Here is a 20737-nt window from a genome sequence, read left to right as displayed (position 1 = left end):
TGTTGCATTGTATAGATATGATTTATCCATTCCACACACTCATGTCTATCCACTAATGAATTATGGACATTTGGGTTGCCTCTACCTTTCAGCTCTTACGAAGGAGGCTGCTATGAACATTCACGTACAAGTTGTGGGTACATATTTTCATCTTGGGGGCATGTACCTAGAAGAATTGCCGGGTCACATAGTAACTCTATGTTTACCTTTTTGAGGAACTTTGACTCTTTCAGTCCTTTGGGGTATATATCCAGGAGCAGAATTGCTAGGTCATATGTTAATTCTATGTTTAATTTTTTGAGGAACTGACAGACTGTTTTCCACAGTGGCTGCACCATTTTATACCCCCAGCAGCGGAGTGTGAGGGTTCCAATTTCCCCACATCCTGGCCAACAGTGCTATTTCCTATTTTTGATTAGAGCCAACCTGGAGAGGGTGAAAACGTATCTCATTTTGGTTTTTTGACTTGCATTTCCTTGGTAACTAATGATGTTCCAGACCTTATCATGTGTTTTTGTTTCTGTTTTTGGGGGGTATGGAAAGAGTATGTTGCAGTTAAGAATAAAATATAAAACTTTCTTGGCAAAGGAAGTTCTTTTGATCTCCTTGAATGCAGCACACACAAAAAGTGACAGTTCCCCTATGCTCCCTCAGGAATGGAGGAACAAGCAGAGGGCAGGAGTGCAGAGATTTCTTTTTCCATGCCCAGGCCTGTGAAAAATGATGACCAAGTGTTAGTCCTGAGCAGGGCCCATGGATGGTGTGTATTCCTGGTTAGCCCTCCGGAGTCTGGGAGCATCAGCATCTCCAATAATTTATTTGTATAGGCATACCTCAGAGATACTGCGGGTTCGGGTCCTGGGAGAAGGCACGGGGGATATCATGGGAGATGTGAGCTCCTTGTGTAGTGGCAGCCATAGGCCTGATAAGTGTCATTGCTGCTGAGGAAGAGGTGGCCCACCTGCTGGGTAAGAGGTCCCATCATGGAGGCAGGCTGGAGAGAAATGGCATGATCCATCTCTGGTGGCAGAACTGAAGCTGAAGGCTGCATGAGGTATGATTGGTGGTGCATCTAGGATGGGTTAGGTGCTTGTAGAGGAGATGTCTGAGTCATTCTGTGATCCAAAGACACAGGAGATAGAAGACGTGGGGAGAGTGCAGACCAAGCAAGCATCCTGCTGGGGGTGATATATTATAAGGAGCTGGGGAAAACCCATTCTGAAGAGCTGTGGTGGGGTCATAGGTCAAGACTATACCACCCATATCTGCATTCCTTGGCCAGGCCCATCCATTTTGCACAGATTTTCCTTGGTTCTGTCATTTCTTTGGACCATCATCAGCAAATTTGCAAAGCAAGGGATCAGATGGAGCTGGTATTCCAGCAGGTGCCTTAATATTTTTTCCATTAAAGTGGGTGATGATGGCTTCACACTTTTCTGTGGACTCCATTCTTGCAAAGCCAACCCTCTGCTGGTTCCACCGGTGTCAGAGGATTTGAGTGGAGATAACTTGGCCAAAGGGCTTCAGCATCCCCTCCAGTTCTTGCTTAACCATTGCTAGTGGAAGGTTTGATAGGTATAAATTTGTGGGGTCCCGCTCCTGTTGCTTTGTCATCTGTGCCTGTATGCCAATGGCTTTCAGTGCTGTTATATCTTTCTGTGCTGCTGAAGGACTGTCAAAGTCCACAAAACCATAGCCTCTGCATTTGTTTGTGCTCTTGTCCAGTATCACCTCGGTGGAGACAATCCTGCTGTAAGACTGGTACAATTTGACAGGGTCCTGGTCAGTAAGTGCCTGGTTGCAACCCCTGGATATAGAGGTTGGTTTTGTTTAGCTGGTCATTTCCATTGCTCCCACTGCTGCTGCTAGGGGTACTGTTGCTTGGACTAGGTGATGCCATCTGCTGAGGCAATGACATGTACAGCTTCTTGTTTTTGTTATAGCTGAAAGTCGAAATCCCAGGCCTGGAAACCACTGAGAGCAGCATTTCCTCTTGAATGTAAGGTGGCTGAGCCTTTTCATGTGTTTATTGGCCATTTAGATATCTTCTTTGAAGAACTGTCTATTCAGATTTTTTGCCCATTTTTAAATTGGGTTGTCTTTTTATTGTTGAGTTGTAAAGATTTTTGTTGTTGTTTTTTAACATATTTTGGATAAAGGATATTTATTAGATATATGGTTTGCAAATGTTTTCTCCTACTCCTGGCTTCACTTTTCACTTTTTTGATAGTAACCTTAGAAGCACAAAATTTTAAATTGTGATGATGTCCAATTTACCTTTTTAAATTTTTGCTTGTGTTTTTGCTGCCATGTCTAAGAAAACACTGCCTAATTTACACTCATGAAAATTTATGCCTATTTTTTTCCCAAGAATTTTATAGTTTTAAGTGCTTGCATTTAGGACCTTGATCCATTTTAAATTCATTTTGTGATGGTGCGAGGTATGGATCCAAATTGATTCTTTTGCATGTGGATATCCAGTTGTCCCATTTGCCGAAAAAAATATTCTTTCCTTGTTAAATTGTTGTGGCACATTTGTTGATAAGCAACTGACCACAAATGTGAATGATTATTTCTGGACTTTCAGTTGTATTCCATTGGTGAGTGTGTATGTCTGTCCTTATGTCAGTACCACACACTCTTGAATACTGTAGCTTTGTAATAAGTTTTGAAATTGGGAAGAAGTCCTTCAATTTTGTACTTTTTTGAGATTGTTTTGGCCAGTCTGGTTCCCTTAATTTCCGCATGAACATAAGCCAGTAGTATCCACATTGTTTCCATATGGATAAGCTTGTTAATTTTATGAGAAAGGTAGCTGGGTATTTGATAAGAGATTGCTTTAAATCTGTAGTGCAATTTGGGGAGTACTGCCATTTTAACAATACAAAATCTTCCAATCAATGACAAGGATGTCTTTCTATTTATTTAGGTCTTTTAAAATGTCTTTCAATGGGGCTCCTAAGTGGCTTAGTTGGTTAAGCATCTGCCTTAGGCTCAGCTCATGATCCCAGGATCCTGGGATTGAGTTCTGCATGGAGCTCCCTGCTCAGTGGGAAGCCTGCTTCTCCCTCTTCCACTCTCCCTGCTTGTGTTCCCTCTTTCGCTGTCTTTCTCTCTGTCAAATAAACAAATAAAATCTTTATTTTTTATTTTTTTATTTTTAAAGATTTTGTTTATTTGACAGAGAGAGACACAGCGAGAGAGGGAACACAAGCAGGGGGAGTGGGAAAGGGAGAAGCAAGCTTCTCACTGAGAGGGAGCCCGATGTGGGGCTCGATCCCAGGACCCTGGGATCATGACCTTAGCTGAAGGCAGACGCTTAATGACTGAGCCACCCAGGCGCCCCATAAATAAAATCTTTAAAAAAAATGTCTTTCAATGATATTTTGTAGTTTTCCATGTAGATGTCTTGTATTTATGTTAAATTTGTTCCCAAGTATTTTATTCTTTTTAATGTTATTATTTAAATTTTTTAAATTTAATTTTTGGATTGTTTATTTCTTGTGTAGAGAAATAGAATTTGATTTTGTATATTGATTTTGTATTTTGTAACCCTGCTAAAGTCTTTCCTTTGGTCTAATAGTTTCCTTGTGGATTCCTTAGAATTTTCTACTTGTAAGGTCATGTCAACTACAAATAGAAATAGATTTACGTTTCCTTACAAATCTGGAATGTCTTTTATTTCTTTTTCTTGCCAATTACTCTCAATAATACTTCCAGCACAATGTTGAACAGCAATGGTGATAGCAGACATCCTTGTCTGCTTCTCCACATCTATAATTAAGACCCCTATTTATTAAATAGTGCGAAGAAAGCAGAGTTCAAATCCGTGTTGTTTTGCTATTTGAAGTGGAACATGAATATATCTTGTTTCAATTCTTCTACTTTAAAATGGCATAAAGCATTTATTACTTTTCTATTTTGGTATTGGAAAGATGAATTAGAATTGATAATCCCCTTAAAAATTAAATATTATGTAAATTCATAGGACAAAATTATGGAGCATGATTAGGACAATTCGTAAGTAGGGGATGAAACCTTTAGCCAAAACCATTTTACCTTCTTAAAGATCAGAATTATTGGGGTGCCTGGGTGGCTCAGGTGGTTAAGCAACTGACATTTGATCTCAGCTCAGGTGTTGATCTCAGGGTCGTGAGTTCAAGCCCCACATTGGGTTCCATGATGGGTGTGGCACCTACTTAAAAAAAAAAACAAATAAAGATCAGAATTATTAATGAATCATGATCTTTTTTAAAAACTTTTTTAAGATTTATTTATTTTGAGAGAGAGACAGAGAGTATGAGCATGGGGTGGGGGGAGGGGCAGAGGGAGAGAGAGGATCTCAAGTGGACTCCCTGCTGAGGATGCAGAGCTCAACATGGGGCTCAATCCACCACCCTAAGATCATGACCCCAGCTGAAATCAAGAGTTTGATGCCCAACTGACCAAGCCACCCAGGCACCCTGAATCATGATCTTTATTCTTGAGTAAGGCAGGCTGGGGTCCAGGTGACTTTCTGGAAGACACACAGAATGTTTGCCTGCCCTGGGGGAACATGAATAACTTGAATAACCATGAATAACCCACATCTATTGGTTAGAGTCTTTTTGTTTATGAATCCTGCTTGTTTGCTCTTTATATATGTTGTTTTGATAAATAAATTAATATCCTAATTCATGTAAAGGTGGCTTGTAAAAGGATTTCTCCCTTTGGGCCAATAATTTCTTTCCTCTGAAAAATGAGGAAAAGAAGGTCAGAGAACTCCCTTTCTCCGGGAAATTGTGCCTGGGTTTGGCTGCATCAATAGCTGGAAGGTCTTGAGCACCTCTGCCTGTGAGGTCTCCCACAATAAGCAGAAAGACTGCTTTTTGGGGCACCTGGGTGGCTCAGTCATTAAGCGTCTGCCTTCAGGTCAGGTCATGATCCCAGAGTCCTGGGATCGAGCCCCGCATTGGGCTCCCTGCTTGGCGGGAAGCCTGCTTCTCCCTCTCTCACTTCCCCTGCTTGTGTTCCCTCTCTCACGTTCTCTTTCTCTGTCAAAAAAAAAAAAAAAGAAAGAAAGAAAGAAAGAAAGAAAGACCGCTTCTTGGGCCAGGTTCCTCTGAGCTCTTTCTGCTGAACAGAGCTACCTTGTGGTTATACTTGCAGGTAGTACTGACATAGGCTATAACATTGCATTTGCTCCCTAGAGAGACAATTATTTCAGTCCATTCAGGCTACTATAACAAAATACCATAGACTGGATGGGGATGGCTTATAAACAACAGAAATTTATTTCTCACCGCTCTAGAGGCCGGAAAGCCCAAGATCAAAGGGCTAACAAATTTCAGCATCTGGTGGGGACCAGCTTCCTGGTTCATAGATAACTCTTTTTTCTGTGTCTTCACATGGCAGAGAGGGGAGGGACCTATTTGGAACATCTTTTAAAAAAGCATGCGTCCCATTCATGAGGCTTCCCCTTTATGACCTAGTAACTTCTCAAAAGTCCCACCTCCTAGTATCATCACAATGGGGATTATATTTTAACATATGAATTTTGGGGAGAGGGGGACACCAAACGTTCAATGTGGCAAAGAGGCATCCTCAAGTTTGACAGCCACTAAAATCGCTATTATTTGTAGCAACTACCTATTATGGAGGTTTTGGGGTAAGTGCTTTCCTTGATTTATCTCCTTTGGTCCTCACACATGTCCTACCAGTGCGTTCTATCTTTAACCCCAATTTCTACTTGTAGAGGCTGAGGATTAGGGGTTAGAGAGGCATCAGGGTTTTTCCCCCTTCCCAATATTCTTTCCCCCCATTTTCTGTTCATCCCACCCCTTTCCTTACTGGAAGTCTTCTGCCCAACTACTTCTAACTCCAGTACAATTGTAATACCCTGCCCTGCACTTCAGGGGGTAAGTAAGTAACTTGGGATCAGGCAATCTCATAATGACTATCCTGAAGGGGTTTCCCACGATGGATTTTATATCTGGATGTTGGCAGAAAGGTTTCTTCTTTCTTCTTGGGTCACTATATGGGAAGATGGAAGTCTGGACCATACTCCTCTCTTGCCCTATATATTCTGGGAGAATCCTGCTTATACAAAAGAATGGGACAAACACACTTGAGGGAAGCAAGGCTAAGATGTTGAGAAAAGGAATATTAATATTTGTTGAGTCTCTGAGGCCAGATCCTTTTCTAGAGCGAGGTAATAAATCTCATTTTTGCTTACTCCTTTGAGTGAAATTTTTGTCATTTGCAACCAAGAAAGTTAATTACCTTACCCATAATTATGCAATTAAGAAGGTTGCAAACTTGGTTTTAAACCTATGTCTGGCTCCAAGGTTTGTAGTCTATGTAATAGTTTGCTTAGTTTATATAACTATGAGGCAGAGATTTTAAGTTAGTCAAGTAACAGAAATAAAGGGTAGGAAATGCATATGATCCCAACTGACAGACCTACTGGATATAACCCCAAGTATTAGAATTCATGTTCAAGTTATGAGGAAGGGAAAAATTGCACGACTTTTCCAGGAGAAAAAAAAAAATAAAGCATTTCTTTTTCTCCTAGAATAAATCACCACAGATAGTAGTATGAGTTCTTAGGAGAGTCACTGAATATTTCCTGTGACTTTTGATATAAATATCTTCATCTAAGCCAAAGGATCCAGTATAGCAGACTGAGGCAATGCCAGCGATTTTGTGGGTATGACTGAAAGGTCGAAGGATGGTTGAAAATTAAGCGGAGTTCAATAATTAGAATTTGACCTGTGCTCCTGGAGCCACATGTTTTTCTCTATAATGTTGCATGGTTTTTTGATAAGCAGATCCCAACATATAAGGTCTCTACTCTTCATTCTGTTCCCGATCCATACATACACTGCTGCCTGAATGACTATCATTTACCATCAGGTAAAATTCAACATGTTTTTATTATAAGTTAGCATTTAAAGAAATATAACAAAAACTACTGTAAGTACAAGTAGAAAATTACAAATATACATACATACAGTTCTCCATACATCTACACAGATATCTATTGCCCGTTTTTTTTAAAGTACTTGGGGGGGCATCATTTAAAAAAACCTACATTGAAGTTCAAAATGATTAAAAGCCCCCGTTGCTGGTTGGGATGTAGTAACAGAAAATTAATAACTAAAAGATATGCAGGACAGACTTGATGATTAAAAACCTCCTCCTAAATAGATCTTGGGTGAAATTGAAAGTATCAAAATAGTTTCAGAATGGTTGAGAGTTCTAACCATAGTTAGAACATTATAAATCTAAATTCATGATATATGGTTAAAACTTTTGTTAGATGTGGGTTCATGGAATTCTCTATAACTAAATGAGAAAGAATGAAGACAAACAACAAAACCTTTAGCTCAAGAAGTGAGAAAAGGAACTGTAAAACAAACCTAAGGAAGGAACGAGAAAGTTACCGATAATAAAAAAAAAGTACAGTAAATACATTAGAGTATGACTATTCTTTTTAGCAGAATTAATAAGTTGAAGATTGATTCTTTAAGGAAAAATTGGCAAATCAATACTTAGTCTAATAGAAAAGTGATACACAATTGCTTTGAATGTAATAAGCAGGACTTAATGATTTTTTTCTAATTATAAAAACAATATATGCTCAACAATAACAATAAAAATTAGAAAATAAAAGCAACATAAAACCATTTTTCATGGATGGCTACTAGACATACTGTGGTGGGTCATTTCGCAGTGTATACAAATATCAAATCATGCCGTACACCTGAAGCTGATATAATGTTATATGCCCATCATATCTCATTAAAAAAAGGGACCATTTCATTTTTGGCCCCCCTTTTTGCTCGCAACATACTTGTTTTAAATTATAGTTGACCCCTGAACAACAGGGTTTGGGGGCATTGAGCCTTGTGCTGTCAAAAATCCACGTCTGACTTTTGATTCCCCAAAAACGTAACTACCGATCGTCCACTGTTGACATGAACCCTACCGGTAACAGATAGTCGATTAACACATATTTTGTATGTTATATGTAGTACACACTGTATTTGTAGAATATAGCAAGCTACAGAAAAGAAAATGTTAAGAAAATCATAAGGAAGAGAAAACACATCTATAGTGCAGGCATACTATAGTATATTTATTGAAAAAAATTTGTGCATCAGTGGACCCGGGCAGTTCAAACCCATGTTGATCAAGAGTCAACTGTAATTTATTTTTCTCCCACAGTATTATCATCCCTTCCCCACTGACATCCTCAGTGTCTCAACATCTAAGACTTTCATCTTACAATTATCTTTGAAAAGTTATTTCCATTACTCGTTTGTACCATCACGTGTATTTTGATCCTGATACTTCAAATCCACGACTACAGCCTTCATGCTTCAGTAACTACAGAAACTTCTCAGCTGGTACAACTGTTTCCACTTTTTGGTCCATTTGGCACAGTCTCTATCAGGAGCTCTTCTCTTCCCTGAGCCTTGAGAAATGCAGCCCGATACCGACTCGGCCAGTGAGGCTTAGGTATGGGCTAGTGGAACATTGGTTAAATATCCACACTTCTTTTTCTTCCCACTCTCCAATTTCCTCCTGCTGTCTCCTCTTCACCACAGAGGGGCAAGTGGAGAATAACTAGCATGCTAGCAGCCCCTTCACTTCCCTTTCTTCCTCCCAGGGGTAATTTGGCCGCATAGAATGGCTCTTTCCCTGACCTTGACAGACCCATTCGGCATCTTTGCTTTGCATGCACTGTTTTCTCTGGCAGGAATTCCCTTACCCCATTTCTTTGCCTGGCAGACAAATTCCTACTTACCCTTCAAGATCCAGCTCAAACATCACCACTTTCTAGCCTACGCACCTCGCAGAAGCAGCAAGGTCCTACGAATGTTAAAAGAAAAATGAAGGTCAGGCCCTCAGTCGGCTACTTAACTAGTTGGTATGACTGTGGGTGAGGAACTTCTCTGATTTTACGCTCCCTTTTACTGCAAAATAGGAATGGATGTTATACCTGCCTTGACATCCCTTTCCAAGGGAAACTGAAAACATCCGTGAGAGAAAATGTTCTCTAAAATGCAAATCATTTTACAAATTTAATTTTGTTGTTGCTCTTAGCACTGCTTAGAAATTTTTTTCTTGTTTGTTCAGCGCAAAAGCCAACTATGGGGGCATTCAAATACTAATTCATACCCTTACCCTGCCCCCCATTTTTTTTTTTGCTTCTACAGCCCCCTTTTTTCTCTTCTGTTCGCTTATTTCCTCCCCGACCCCCTTTCCTTTTGTGACTTGCCTGTTTACACCGAACTTCAGTATCCGAGGACACTGCTTGCCTTTGCCGGTACATTTTACAGATAAAGTAAGTGATTTTAGTAACGAACGGGGGTGGGGCGGTTGAGGATGTGCGGAAATCCAAACCCAACCAAACTCTGCACTGTAAATTGGAAAGTTCGGGGAGCCGGGAATTCTGATGGGCAGGGCCAGAGCGACTTCGCAGGGCCAGGTTCGGCTTTGCCGGGACTTCTGCAAGCCCGCGCTGGAGCCCGCGCCGGAGCCCGCGCTGGGATCCCGGAACCTCAGGAAGGTGGGTGCAGTGGCGGGTCCGGAATTCCGGGAGGGGAGCACAAGTGGGCGAAGACCACAACTCCCGACGTGCACCGCGGCCGGGGCGGGTTCTACTCCCAGCTTGTCTCCTCATTCTTTCCGGTTCTTAACGGCAAAGACTACTGTCTAGGAACTGCGTAGTAGTAATTACAGAGAGACTGTAAGCTTCTGTGGAGTCGCGGGGCCCTGCAGCAGCTCGTGGGGTGCTTCCCGTTCGTCTGGTGGTTCTCTGCTGCATTGCGGAACTCAACAGCCCGACCGGCCGGGTTTCCATGGGGACACTAATTGGACACGGACGCTGTGGCGCGGCAGTTTAATTCTCCGGCGGCGGCTGATTGAGCGGGACGAAATGGTCTTGACGGGGCTCCTCAGGAAACTCGGTAACAGGCTGAGTTGCCCCTCGCTGCAGTCACCCTTCTGTCGTGGCCACTTGCTAAGAATGGCCGTGTAACGTTTTCGCGGCCGGTCCACCCCGAGAGGGCTCCCGCTGATCCTGGCCTCGCCGGGGCAGCCCCCGGGAACCCATCTCGGACTTGGTGTAAACTCCGCGGTTCGCGTCCCGAAAAGAGCAGAGGCCCGCCTGTGAACAAAATTTGCTTTATTTCCCTCTTCACCCTGCCCTCGTCCCCAGCGTACATGAGCGGAAGGGTAAATGCCGGGTGGGCGTCTCCCTGGAGTTGGGCAACAGCTCAGTGTGCTGTACTTTGACAGGTCATCAGCTGGCCGAGATCAGGGAACGCGCGCTCAGGAGTGTTCTCTGCAAGGTTGAGCACAACTTGGTCTGTTGCGACGACCTAGTTCAGGAGAGGCTCCTTTTTCTCCATTTGCTGGAATGGTTCAATTTCCCGTCTGTTCCAATGAAAGAAGAGGTTCTCGGCCTTTTGAACAGATTGGTTAAGGTAGGATCATTTTGAAATAAACTCCGAAGAGCGAGTGTGTCGTAGCCATTTAATTGTAGCATTTTTTTGAAAGTTAAATAATTACAACTTTTTCCCTAACCAACGAGAGATGTTGAGTTTTCGTTCCTCAGGGTATATAATGCTCAACTTCCTTTTCTCTTATTTGTAATGTTGAATCTCACATTATCTCTACTGTGCTCTCTGAAATAACAGAACTTCTGAGTTTTGGCGTGTTCTGATTTTTTGGAACCATCTTTGGAAGTTGATATTTGTCATTCTGTTTTTCTCTTTGTTCTGTTATTTGCATATTAATAATTAGATGTGTCTGTATGAAAGAGAACATGTTTAAAGTTAATGGTACAGACCGTGATTAATAAATACCTCAAGTATGTGAAATGGCGTTTTCCATATCTGTTTTTCAGATTTATGTTCCTCAGCCTGTCTTGAGAGTAGTTGTCAGGGCTAAATGTCAAGAGTGCAAGTGTAACCTTTCAAAACTAAGTCACTATGCAGTCATAGGAGATTATTACCTTGGCATCCTTCGACTGGAGAGGATAGGGTGAGAGTCGGAGGAGAGAGGTAATCCATTTAATAAGTAAAAACAGGCGTTTATAGTGTGCATTTCTAGTGCTTAATGTCTGGGCTTTTCTGTCATAAGTGTTATCACGTGGTTTATGTACGTCTGTAAATCTATGTGCTATACATGGAAGTTATTTACTTTTACATATATCAATGCGAGATTTATTTTTTAAAAAAGGGATATCTAGAATCCTAAAAATAATTTCATGTTTTTGTTGCTGTAAGACAGAGTGTAGAAATTTTGATATATATGGTTATTCTCAAGACTCTCCTCTTCTTATTTCAGTATCCCCCAGCCGTCCAGCATTTGGTTGATCTTGGTGCAGTTGAATTCTTATCTAAACTTCGTTCTAATGTGGAGCCGAATCTGCAGGCTGAAATTGATGGCATTCTGGATGGACTTTTTATTCTTCCTTCAGGAGATGCTGCATTATATTCTGCATCTTACCAAACCAAACAAACTGGTAACTCTTTGGAATCAATGTGATGCATTCTGTTAAAATAGAAATATATTGGTTTTAGTGGTTAATTCTAAGGAAAGGGACCTTAGGTTTAAAAAAAAAAAAAAGATCATTTTCTCGCATTAACTTACATGAGCTTGACCTTTTCCCCGCCTTCTACAGTTATTCAGAGGAGGATACATTTGTATCCGTTGCTTTTTTGATCAAGGGGCCTAAAAGATGCCAGAGATTTTCTTTTTTGAGACTACTTTGCCAGATTACTTCTACAATAATAACACATTTTCAACAATAACAATAATGACAACATTGTGTTCCCGTTCTTATTGCAACTGAACTGCTGAATATGTAATCACATGTGACAGAGAATTGTCAAAGATACTGAAAGATAGTGCTTGATTCCTGAAGGTTGAAGTGGTCAGGAACTACATAACTGGAGTAAGAGAGAGAAGGGAGATGGGCTAAGAAGCAGAGATGAGCCCTTGAATAAATACTTTGTAACAGATTCTTTATGTACATTATGGATGTTTTTATTCCAACAAATAGTTGGATTTGCTGAATCTTAAAAGGGAGGGGACCCCCCCATTAAAAACTGGCTCAGCATTTATATTTTTTTCCTCTATAAGAAGACTGCAGGTAAAAAAACTACTGTTATTTTTCTAGTTTTAAAAATGATTGTAAAACTTAAGAGAAAACATTAATATTTGAAAAGAGTAAATTTCACTTTTAGTAAATAAAGAACCAATAATACAGTAATATATATTTTCTTTCCAGAATTGCCACAACAACCTGAAATCTTAATAGGATATTTTCCTCCATACAAAAGTAATTTCCAGCACATGGAAGCGTCTCCACGACCAGTGGGTGTGTGTATATATATATATATATATATATATGTATATGTATAGAGAGAGAGAGAGAGAGATTGAGAGAGAGAGAGAGAAGTAGATCCTGTTGACTTGGTAAATCAGAAATTAATGTACTTTTCTTCGTTGTTGTAGACATATTGTGGTCCAACTTGAATGTTTCAGCACTGAACTGAATGTTTCAGTTTCCTCAAATTAGTTTAGGATGTAGAGTCTAAATGGTCTAACTGCATTTGAGCAACTCTGGAGGTGGGTGGTGAGGGTGGCAGTAGTACTCAGGGCCTACTGAACACAGATTTGTCAGGAACGGTGCCATGCACTATATAGATGTCATGGTATTTATTCTCCAGCTCACTAAGTGGTACTGTTCATCCAGTTACTCAAGCCAAAGACTCAGGATCATTTGGGTTTCTTCACTTATCTTTATCCCAGCATCCAGTTGATTGAAGAGTTCTGATTTAGACCTCTCTCTCTCTCCCTGGAATCTCTTCCAGGTCTTTTCATGTCTGGCTGTGTCTCTGCTCACATGTTACCTCCTCAGAGAGACTTTCCTGAGGTCTCTAGCCAGTGATCACTTTCTGTCTATGTCTAGTTTTCTTCCTAACATACATTATAATCTGAAATTACGTATTTATTTACCACTTTTTGTCTCCCGGGTTATAAGCTTAATAATAGCTGTGAATAGTGCTTTATCCCCAGTGAGCAGAACAATGCCAAAAACTTACTAGGCACTCAGTGTGTATTCTCTGAATGAATCTTCACTGGAGTTCCAGTGAAATTGATATTGTTACTATCTCCATTTTACTGATGAAGGCACTGAGGCTTAGAAGGATAAAACCATCACCCAGAGGTGATGCAGTTAGGGAATAATCAAGTAAACATGTACCTAACAGTTTATTGCCTGCACAGTTGAAATGAAAAGGTTGTGTCCAAGGGTATAACTGCTTATGTCAAGTATTCAGTTTAACTCCGTTTGGAAGCCCTCCATTATTAAAATGCTTCCTTAGAAACCCTCTGGTTGAATAACAGCCTAAGAAAGAACTGAAAACTTGTTTAGCTGTTGAAATACTTTACCTTTTCTTTCTGTAAAAATTTTGTTACACTTGTTAGGGAGCCTCTGTTTTTGAGATGGTAGTTTCTTTGTGTTTATGATTAAGAGGCTTCATTGAGTGACAGTGAGAGACATCTGAAGGGAGAGAATATGTCCAGGGCTGGGAAGGTGGGCACTTGAGTGCAGCTGTGGAAAACATTAGGGGCCATTGAGATGGTAATATTTTTTTATGTGAGTTGCAGTTTGTGGATTGACAATATGGCTTATTTTGGACACATCTTTTTGAGTGTGGTATAAGTCTGTCCTACACACCTTTTACTTTTCTGTTAGAAAGTAAATCCTGTTTGGGTTTTAGCACTTTTGTTTTTTTTCTTTTAAAGATTTTATTTATTTATTTGACAGAGAGAGAGACAGCGAGAGCAGGAACACAAGCAGGGGGAGTGGGAGAGGGAGAAGCAGGCTTCCCGCTGAGCAGGGAGCCCGATGCAGGGCTCGATCCCAGGACTCTGGGATCATGACCTGAGCCGAAGGCAGATGCTTAACCAACTGAGCCACCCAGGTGCCCCGGGTCTTAGCACTTTTGAAAGAAACAACTGTGCTGTATTTGGTAATTTAATAATGCTGTTATCTATATACAACGATTTCATGCTCTTTTCAAAGCATTTGGCAGAAAGAATATTTGCCACTTGGAAGGGTTTATGGAGATACTAGATACTGTTTCTCAGCATTGCCACCTTAACTTGTACAATATGAGATCTGTTAAAAAATAATTGGAACGGGGTAGTTTAAAACTGTTGGTTTCTCAGATTTCTTTTAATCTTGAGTGCTGATATTTGATCTTCAACCTTATGGTCTTCAGGTCATCTTCAAAGAGGTTTAAACATCTAACACCATTTAGGTGTTAAATTAAATTAATTAAATATAGTATATGATTATGTTTGTCATTTTTAATTTCTACAATTAAAGATCTTCAAATGCCAGTTCCTTTTATGTTAAATTTAAGCTTTGTGTTCTGGTTAGCAACAGGGTAAAATAGAAAATGTAATTGAAGCTTTAAATGTCATTCAATATTAGTTTGTATTTAATGCCCTTCTAATAATAATATATGGTTCTGTGTAAATTATGAAAACAGCGCTCTGTTATGTTAGGGAACAAATTTGCAGCTGACCTTGTTTGGTCAAAGTTATACTGTAAGATATTACTTTGAGGACCTGTTTTAAGGGTGAAGCCTTACTCTTAACATTGTGAGTCTGTCAGCATTGCCTTTGATCCCTTAAATTTTGCTGTTCCATTAACAGTAAATCAGACTGTGAAGTGTTTGAAGTTTTCTACATTTCCTTGGCTACCTCTGACTACAACGGATAGACATGTTCTCTCCTCTAATGAAAGGTATGCTACCTGATGTGTGTCAGGTATTTTGGTTCATTTATAGCCGTTAAATCTGGTTGCTATTACTGCACATTTTCACCAGGAAAAAAGATACTAAGTGGCTGTGAAAGGTAGTAATGGGAATATATGAATGATTTTCAGTTTCAAAAAGCAAGTCAGAAAATTCCTATTTGCCATTATCTGGCTACACATCAAGGTTTTGTTTTGTTTTGTTTTTGTGGTTGGAATCTTGTATACTTCTTGGTGGCATGAGTCATCTCTTATTGACCAGATTCTCCGATTGGCCATTGCTTATGCCCTTAGTTAATAAAAATGGAAAAAATTAAGCATAAATGCAGTCTTTTTTAGTGGACAGTATATTCAGTTGACAATATAAAGACCAACTTGCTAGAGTTAGGACTAGATAAACAGCTGGATGCTGTTAAATGGTTTTTGATGCTGGCACTTCAATGGCATCAGTAAATTCTCTTGGAACAACATATTGGAGAGGTAGAGTCCGCCTGGGAAAGGGGCAGGGGTGGTTTTGATGTCAGCTCTGAGTCAGGTCTCAGGGAAGAGATATGATTTCTAGGACACACCTCTGGATGGTGGGTGGTGGACTGGAGCTGGGGTGAGAGAGGGGCTATGGATTCTTGGGGTGGGAGGTAAACAGTTGCTGAATCCCTAGGAGGGCATATATTGCCTGAGAAGGTGAGGGGTGTGCTCCGTTCGGAATAAGAGGAGAATCCCAGCTTGATTCACTAGAAGGAACTTAATTTCTAGAATTTAACTCTGTATTTGCTATTACATTTTCTGTCTTCCTAATTCATTTAGCAGATTTCATTGCATTCTGTGCCCTTTGACTTCATTGATTTCATTTTGTAGCTTTGTGATAGTCTTGGCATAAATTGGTGGATACTGTGTAGTGCCTGCCTTTGAGGAGGGTCTAGTGGGGAATAGAAAGTCAACGTGCAGTTGCCTTAGTACCAAATGTAGGCATATGGAGGTAGGACCTACCCCAGAGTTCTTGATTAGGGAAAAGATCTGGGAAGGCTTCCCAGGGGAAGTGAAATCTCAGCTGAGACCTGAAGAACTGTTGATAGAGTCATTATGCCACTAGATTACTTACAATCCTGTATAGATAAACTCTATTTAAAAATAAATAATGCTATTTATCTATTTATGTATGTATTTTTTGGTAGCTCTTTAAGAAGTAGTAACCACACTTTAATTTGGAACACCTGTGAACTATTGAAGGATGTAATCATGCAAGATTTTCCTGCTGAAATTTTCCTTCAAAGGCCAAAAATTGTTCAGGTATGTATCCTCTGTAATTGTTTTAGATTTTGAAATAGAGAACTTTTTATAGTGAAACAAATTCTGCAAAGTAGGAGTCCTTGGGAAGGAATTTACCGTATTTAAAAAAATGAACTATTTGGTTCCTGAAACCACTTCTGTCTTACTTCTTTGGATAGTGGTAGTTCCTCAGCTAGGAGGTAGTCTCATTTGACACATACAGGTCCAGTTTGGCCACCTTGAATTTACCTTTTATGGGTCACGTAAAGAGAAGAATAAACTTTGGAAATTGAGGTTGGGCAGCAGTAACTCTTCTTAATAGTGAGAATAGCATTGCTTTTTGAGTGTCTAGGATGTGTAAGGCACAGTGCTAGATGCTGTGGAAATAGGTGGTAGTGAGCAGTTTAGATGGATTCTTTGCAATCTAGTCTATTAGATTATACAGTAGAGCTTGGGATCCCGGGTCTGGGGTCTTGGCATATCCACAGCCTCACTCATCAATCCCAGGGCTGGAATGGATGCCTCTGAATGGAAACTATTAATACATACTGTTGCAGTTGTCCAAAGATAGCAGAGGAAAAGCTGTTAGGTGCCAAAAGGTGTCAAAATGATTTAGCTGTTTGAGATGCCGAAGGTTCGCTGTGATTTTTAAAAAGTATTGTGTAACTTAATGTTCTGAATGGGGAATAATTCATGTGTTCTCTCGGAATAGGTACTCAGCCATCAGATTTTAGATATAACAAACACTGACTAGTCTAGTTAAATTTTATTTTCTTGTTTTGTCCCGTCTTCTTGCATTATGCTAAGTCATTTTTGCCTATTTCTTGTTTCTTGGTTTTACAAATACCTTTCAAGTTATTTTATTTCCTTCGGTTATTTATTTGACCTTACTTAAACTCCACATCCACCTTCCCTGGATCATTTTCATTGCTCTCTTCTTTATTTCAGAGCCTTTTATCTCTGTTGAAACTGGCCTTTGGAGGAGACGGAAAACATCGCCTGGCTTTACAGTCAGTGTCTTGCTTGCAGCAGCTGTGCACATCCTTAAGAAACAGACTTAACTTTCACCGAGATCCGGGTTTTTTCTCTAGTAAACAAGGTATTTATGTTTATTTATTCATTAGTCACTGGTGGTATTTACAGATTCTTCTGAGTATTCCCTGTTACACTTTATAAATTTTCACAACATAAACTCCTCATTCCTAAATGTAATTAAATGATCATCTTTGAAAACTAAGTGCGTGAATGACAGAACCACTCCTGATCCTGTCCCCTTTTTATTTATTTATTTTTTATTATGTTAATCACCATACATTACATCATTAGTTTTTGATGTAATGTTGCATGATTCATTGTTTGCGTATGACACCCAGTGCTCCGTTCAATCCGTCCTCTTTTTTTTTGATAAGAGCCATTTGCAAGATGTCTTTCTTTTCTCTTATGCATACAGTGTTGGAAGTTAGGGACCAGAATTCTGAGTTCAGCTATTCACGTGGGACCATGGGCATTATGAAGTTACTTGTATTTTTTTTTTTTTAAAGATTTTATTTATTTATTTGAGAGAGAGAATGAGATAGAGAGAGAGAGCATGAGAGGGGGGAGGGTCCGAGGGAGAAGCAGACTCACTGCTGAGCAGGGAGCCCGATGCGGGACTCGATCCCGGGACTCCAGGATCATGACCTGAGCCGAAGGCAGTCGCTCAACCAACTGAGCCACCCAGGCGCCCCTGAAGTTACTTGTATTAATAGATTGTTTTGTTTGAAAAATAATTTGTATTTTTTTAATAAATACATTTTTTTAAACTTTTGGTATATTTTATTTATTTATTTATTTTAAAATAATCTCTGCACCCAACATGGGGCTTGAACTCATGACCCCAAGATCAAGAGTTGCATGCCCTACCGACTGAGCCAGCCAGGTGTCCCCGATTTGTATTTTATGAAAACTATTTTTATGCAACTTCTGATGTAGTTATTTATCATATGATAGCAGTGCCAGACTTTTAAGGGAAAAAGCACCACCTAATGGCCAAATAGAGCACTAGACTGGCTTCGTCAAAACAGTATTTATAACTTAGGAATTCTGTGCACTTAATGCATTGAAAGTTGAATATTAAATTACAGTGATTTGTCATCATGCTTCACAGTTAATCCCCATTCTGTTCAGAGTTTCAATGATCCTGTACTACTTGAATACTTATGCTGTACATTAACTTTATTATAGATCTCAGAGGGTATAGGGTTTCTCATTAACATTCTTGAGCTAGAGCATTTGGCAAATGACTGAAGACAGAGAGCTGTAGGTACCCCATATTTCATCAGAATAAGAGTCACAATGTTGATAAAAATAGTATCTTTCAAGACTTATTCATGTATTAAATGTTTATTTATCACCAACTATATGCCAACTGATGTTCTAGTCTCTAAGGGGTATAACACTGAACACTGGTTAAGGTCCCCACCCTTCTGAGCTTATCTGAGACAAGGTTGGGGACAGGTAGTAGACGAGTAAACAAGTTTGTTTCAGATCAGAAGTGCTCAAAGGAAATAGGAAGGGTGATGTGACCGAAGGTCACCAGGAAGTGCGGCTTACCTGGATAGGATGGGCAGGGAGAGCTTCTCAGAGGAGGTGACCTGAAGGGTGAGAAGGAACCATCCACTTGAAGAGCTGCAGAAACAGTATTCCTGGAGGGTCGGGGGCCTTGGAAATGAGGTGACATGCCTGAGGAACGAAAGCCAGGCTGGCGTGTGAGTGGAGTGCAGTAATCGGGAAATGGGGAGCAGAGAGGGGGAGGGAATGGGGTGAGATCAGAGAGGTAGCCAGGGGCCAAAGTGTATAGGGATTTATAGATCTTGGGAAGCGTTTCATATTTTCTTTGCAGTGCAGTGAGAAGCTCTTGGAGAGCTTTCTTTTTCCCTCTGCAGATGCCTTTATTTTACTTAATTCTTTAAAAAAATTATGGTAAAATATGTATAGCATAAAATCTGCCATCATAACCATTTAGAAATGTGCAATTTTGTTGGCATTAATTGCTTTCACACTCTTGTGCAACCATCACCATTATCTGTTCTCAAATGTTTTCCATCACCCTAAATAGAAGATCTGTGACTGTGTCGCCATGCTCTCCATGTCGCCTTCCCTCTGCAGCCCCTGGTAACCTCTCCTCTACATTCTGTCTCTAAATTTGTCTGTTCTTGGGACCTCATACAAGTGGAGTCATACAATATTTGTCCTTTTGTGTCTGGCTCCTTTCACTGAGTATCATGTTCTCAAGGTTCATCCATGTTTCAGGTGTGTTAGGACTTCATTCCTTTTTATGGATAAATAATATTCCACTGTATGGCATATTCATTTATCTGTTGATGGACACATGAGTTGTTCTCACCTTTTGGCTCTTGTGAATAATGTTTTGGTGAATATCGCATATCTGTTTGAGCCCCTGTTTTTAGTTCTATTGGGTATATACCTAAGAGTGGAATTGCTGGGTCATATGTCAATTCTACATTTAGCTGTCTGAGGAACCACCAAACTGTTTGCCACAGTGGCTGTCCACACTGGCAACCTATGAGGCTTCCATTTTCTCCACATGCCGTCAACACTTGTTATTTTCCCTTTTTATTTAATTTAATTTACTTAATCTTTAAAAGATTTTATTTATTTATTTGAGAGAGAGCATGCAAGAGAGAGCACGAGCAGGGGGGAGGGGTAGAAGGAGGGAGAGAAGCAGGCTCCCTGCGGAGCTCTATCCTAGGACCCTGAGATCATGACCTGAGCTGGAGGTAGATGCTTAACTGAGCCACCCAGGTGCCCCTATTTTCCCTTTTTAAAATCATAGTCATCTTAGTAGGTGTGAGGTGGTATTTCATTGTGGTTCTGATTTGTATTTCCTTAAAGACTACTGGTTAATGACTAGTGATTTCGTAGTGACTTTTTATGTGCAGACTGGCCATTTGTATATCTTCTTTGGAAAAATGTCTTTTTTTTTTTTAAAGATTTTATTTATTTGACAGAGAGATAGAGTACAAGTAGGCAGAGAGGCAGGCAGAGGGAGGGGGAGAAGCAGGCTCCCTGCTGAGCAGGGAACCTGAAAACGCGGGGCTCGATCCCAGGACCCTGGGATCATGACCCGAGCTGAAGGCAGACGCTTAACCAACTGAGCCACCCAGGCGCCCCTGGAAAAATGTCTTTTAAAGTCCTTTGCCCATTTTTAAATTGGGTGGTTTTTTTTTTTTAAGATTTTATTTACTTATTTTAGAGAGAGGGAGAGCGTGTGGCTGCGCGGGGGGGGGGGGTTGGGGAGGAAGGAGGCAGGGGGAGAGAGAGAGAGTCTCAAACAGACTCCCTGCTGAGCACGGAGCCTGAGGTGGGACTTGATCTCATGACCCTGACATCATGACCTGAGCCAAAATCAAGAGTTGGAAGCTCAACTGACTGAGCCACCCAGGTGCTCATGGTTTTTTGTTTTTTGTGTTTTTTTTTGTTTGTTTGTTTTTTCTTGTTGAGTTTTAGTTCTTTATATACCCTGGTTATAAAGTCCTCTTTAGATACATGATCTGCAAATATTTTTTCTCAGTCTGTAGGTTGTCAGTTTCTGTAGTTGTCAGATAATGTCTAACGCACAAAAGTTTTTGATTTCGATGAAGT

The 20737-nt window shown here is 40.3% G+C and overlaps 1 protein-coding gene and 1 pseudogene across 10 annotated transcripts in view; one reads left to right on the top strand and one right to left on the bottom strand.

The window, feature by feature from the left end:
- Positions 1-834: 834 nt before the first annotated feature.
- LOC113912397 lies at positions 835-1987 on the bottom strand (annotated as a pseudogene).
- A 3556-nt stretch (positions 1988-5543) lies between these two features.
- RTTN (rotatin) overlaps positions 5544-20737 on the top strand; it is a 164776-nt gene continuing 149582 nt past the window's right edge. For 2 of the 10 annotated variants that reach the window (XM_027577525.2, XM_027577526.2), the window contains exons 1-9: positions 5548-5647; positions 9204-9556; positions 9695-9956; positions 10288-10475; positions 11341-11518; positions 12287-12376; positions 14728-14818; positions 16000-16114; positions 17042-17192. In XM_027577525.2, the coding sequence (XP_027433326.2) occupies positions 9926-9956; positions 10288-10475; positions 11341-11518; positions 12287-12376; positions 14728-14818; positions 16000-16114; positions 17042-17192 (844 nt within the window). In that variant the 5' untranslated portion in view covers positions 5548-5647; positions 9204-9556; positions 9695-9925. Of the gene's footprint in view, positions 5648-8081; positions 8503-9203; positions 9557-9694; positions 9957-10287; positions 10476-11040; positions 11055-11340; positions 11519-12286; positions 12377-14727; positions 14819-15999; positions 16115-17041; positions 17193-20737 lie in introns of those variants that run through there. The other 8 variants (XM_027577522.2, XM_027577519.2, XM_027577521.2 and 5 more) reach the window with 8 other exon arrangements.

Source organism: Zalophus californianus, chromosome 14 (assembly GCF_009762305.2).
Source record: "Zalophus californianus isolate mZalCal1 chromosome 14, mZalCal1.pri.v2, whole genome shotgun sequence".
NCBI classification, from domain to species: Eukaryota; Metazoa; Chordata; class Mammalia; order Carnivora; family Otariidae; genus Zalophus; species Zalophus californianus.
The sequence above is the reverse complement of the archived record's forward strand: the minus strand, read 5'-3'. Positions and strand labels throughout refer to the sequence as shown.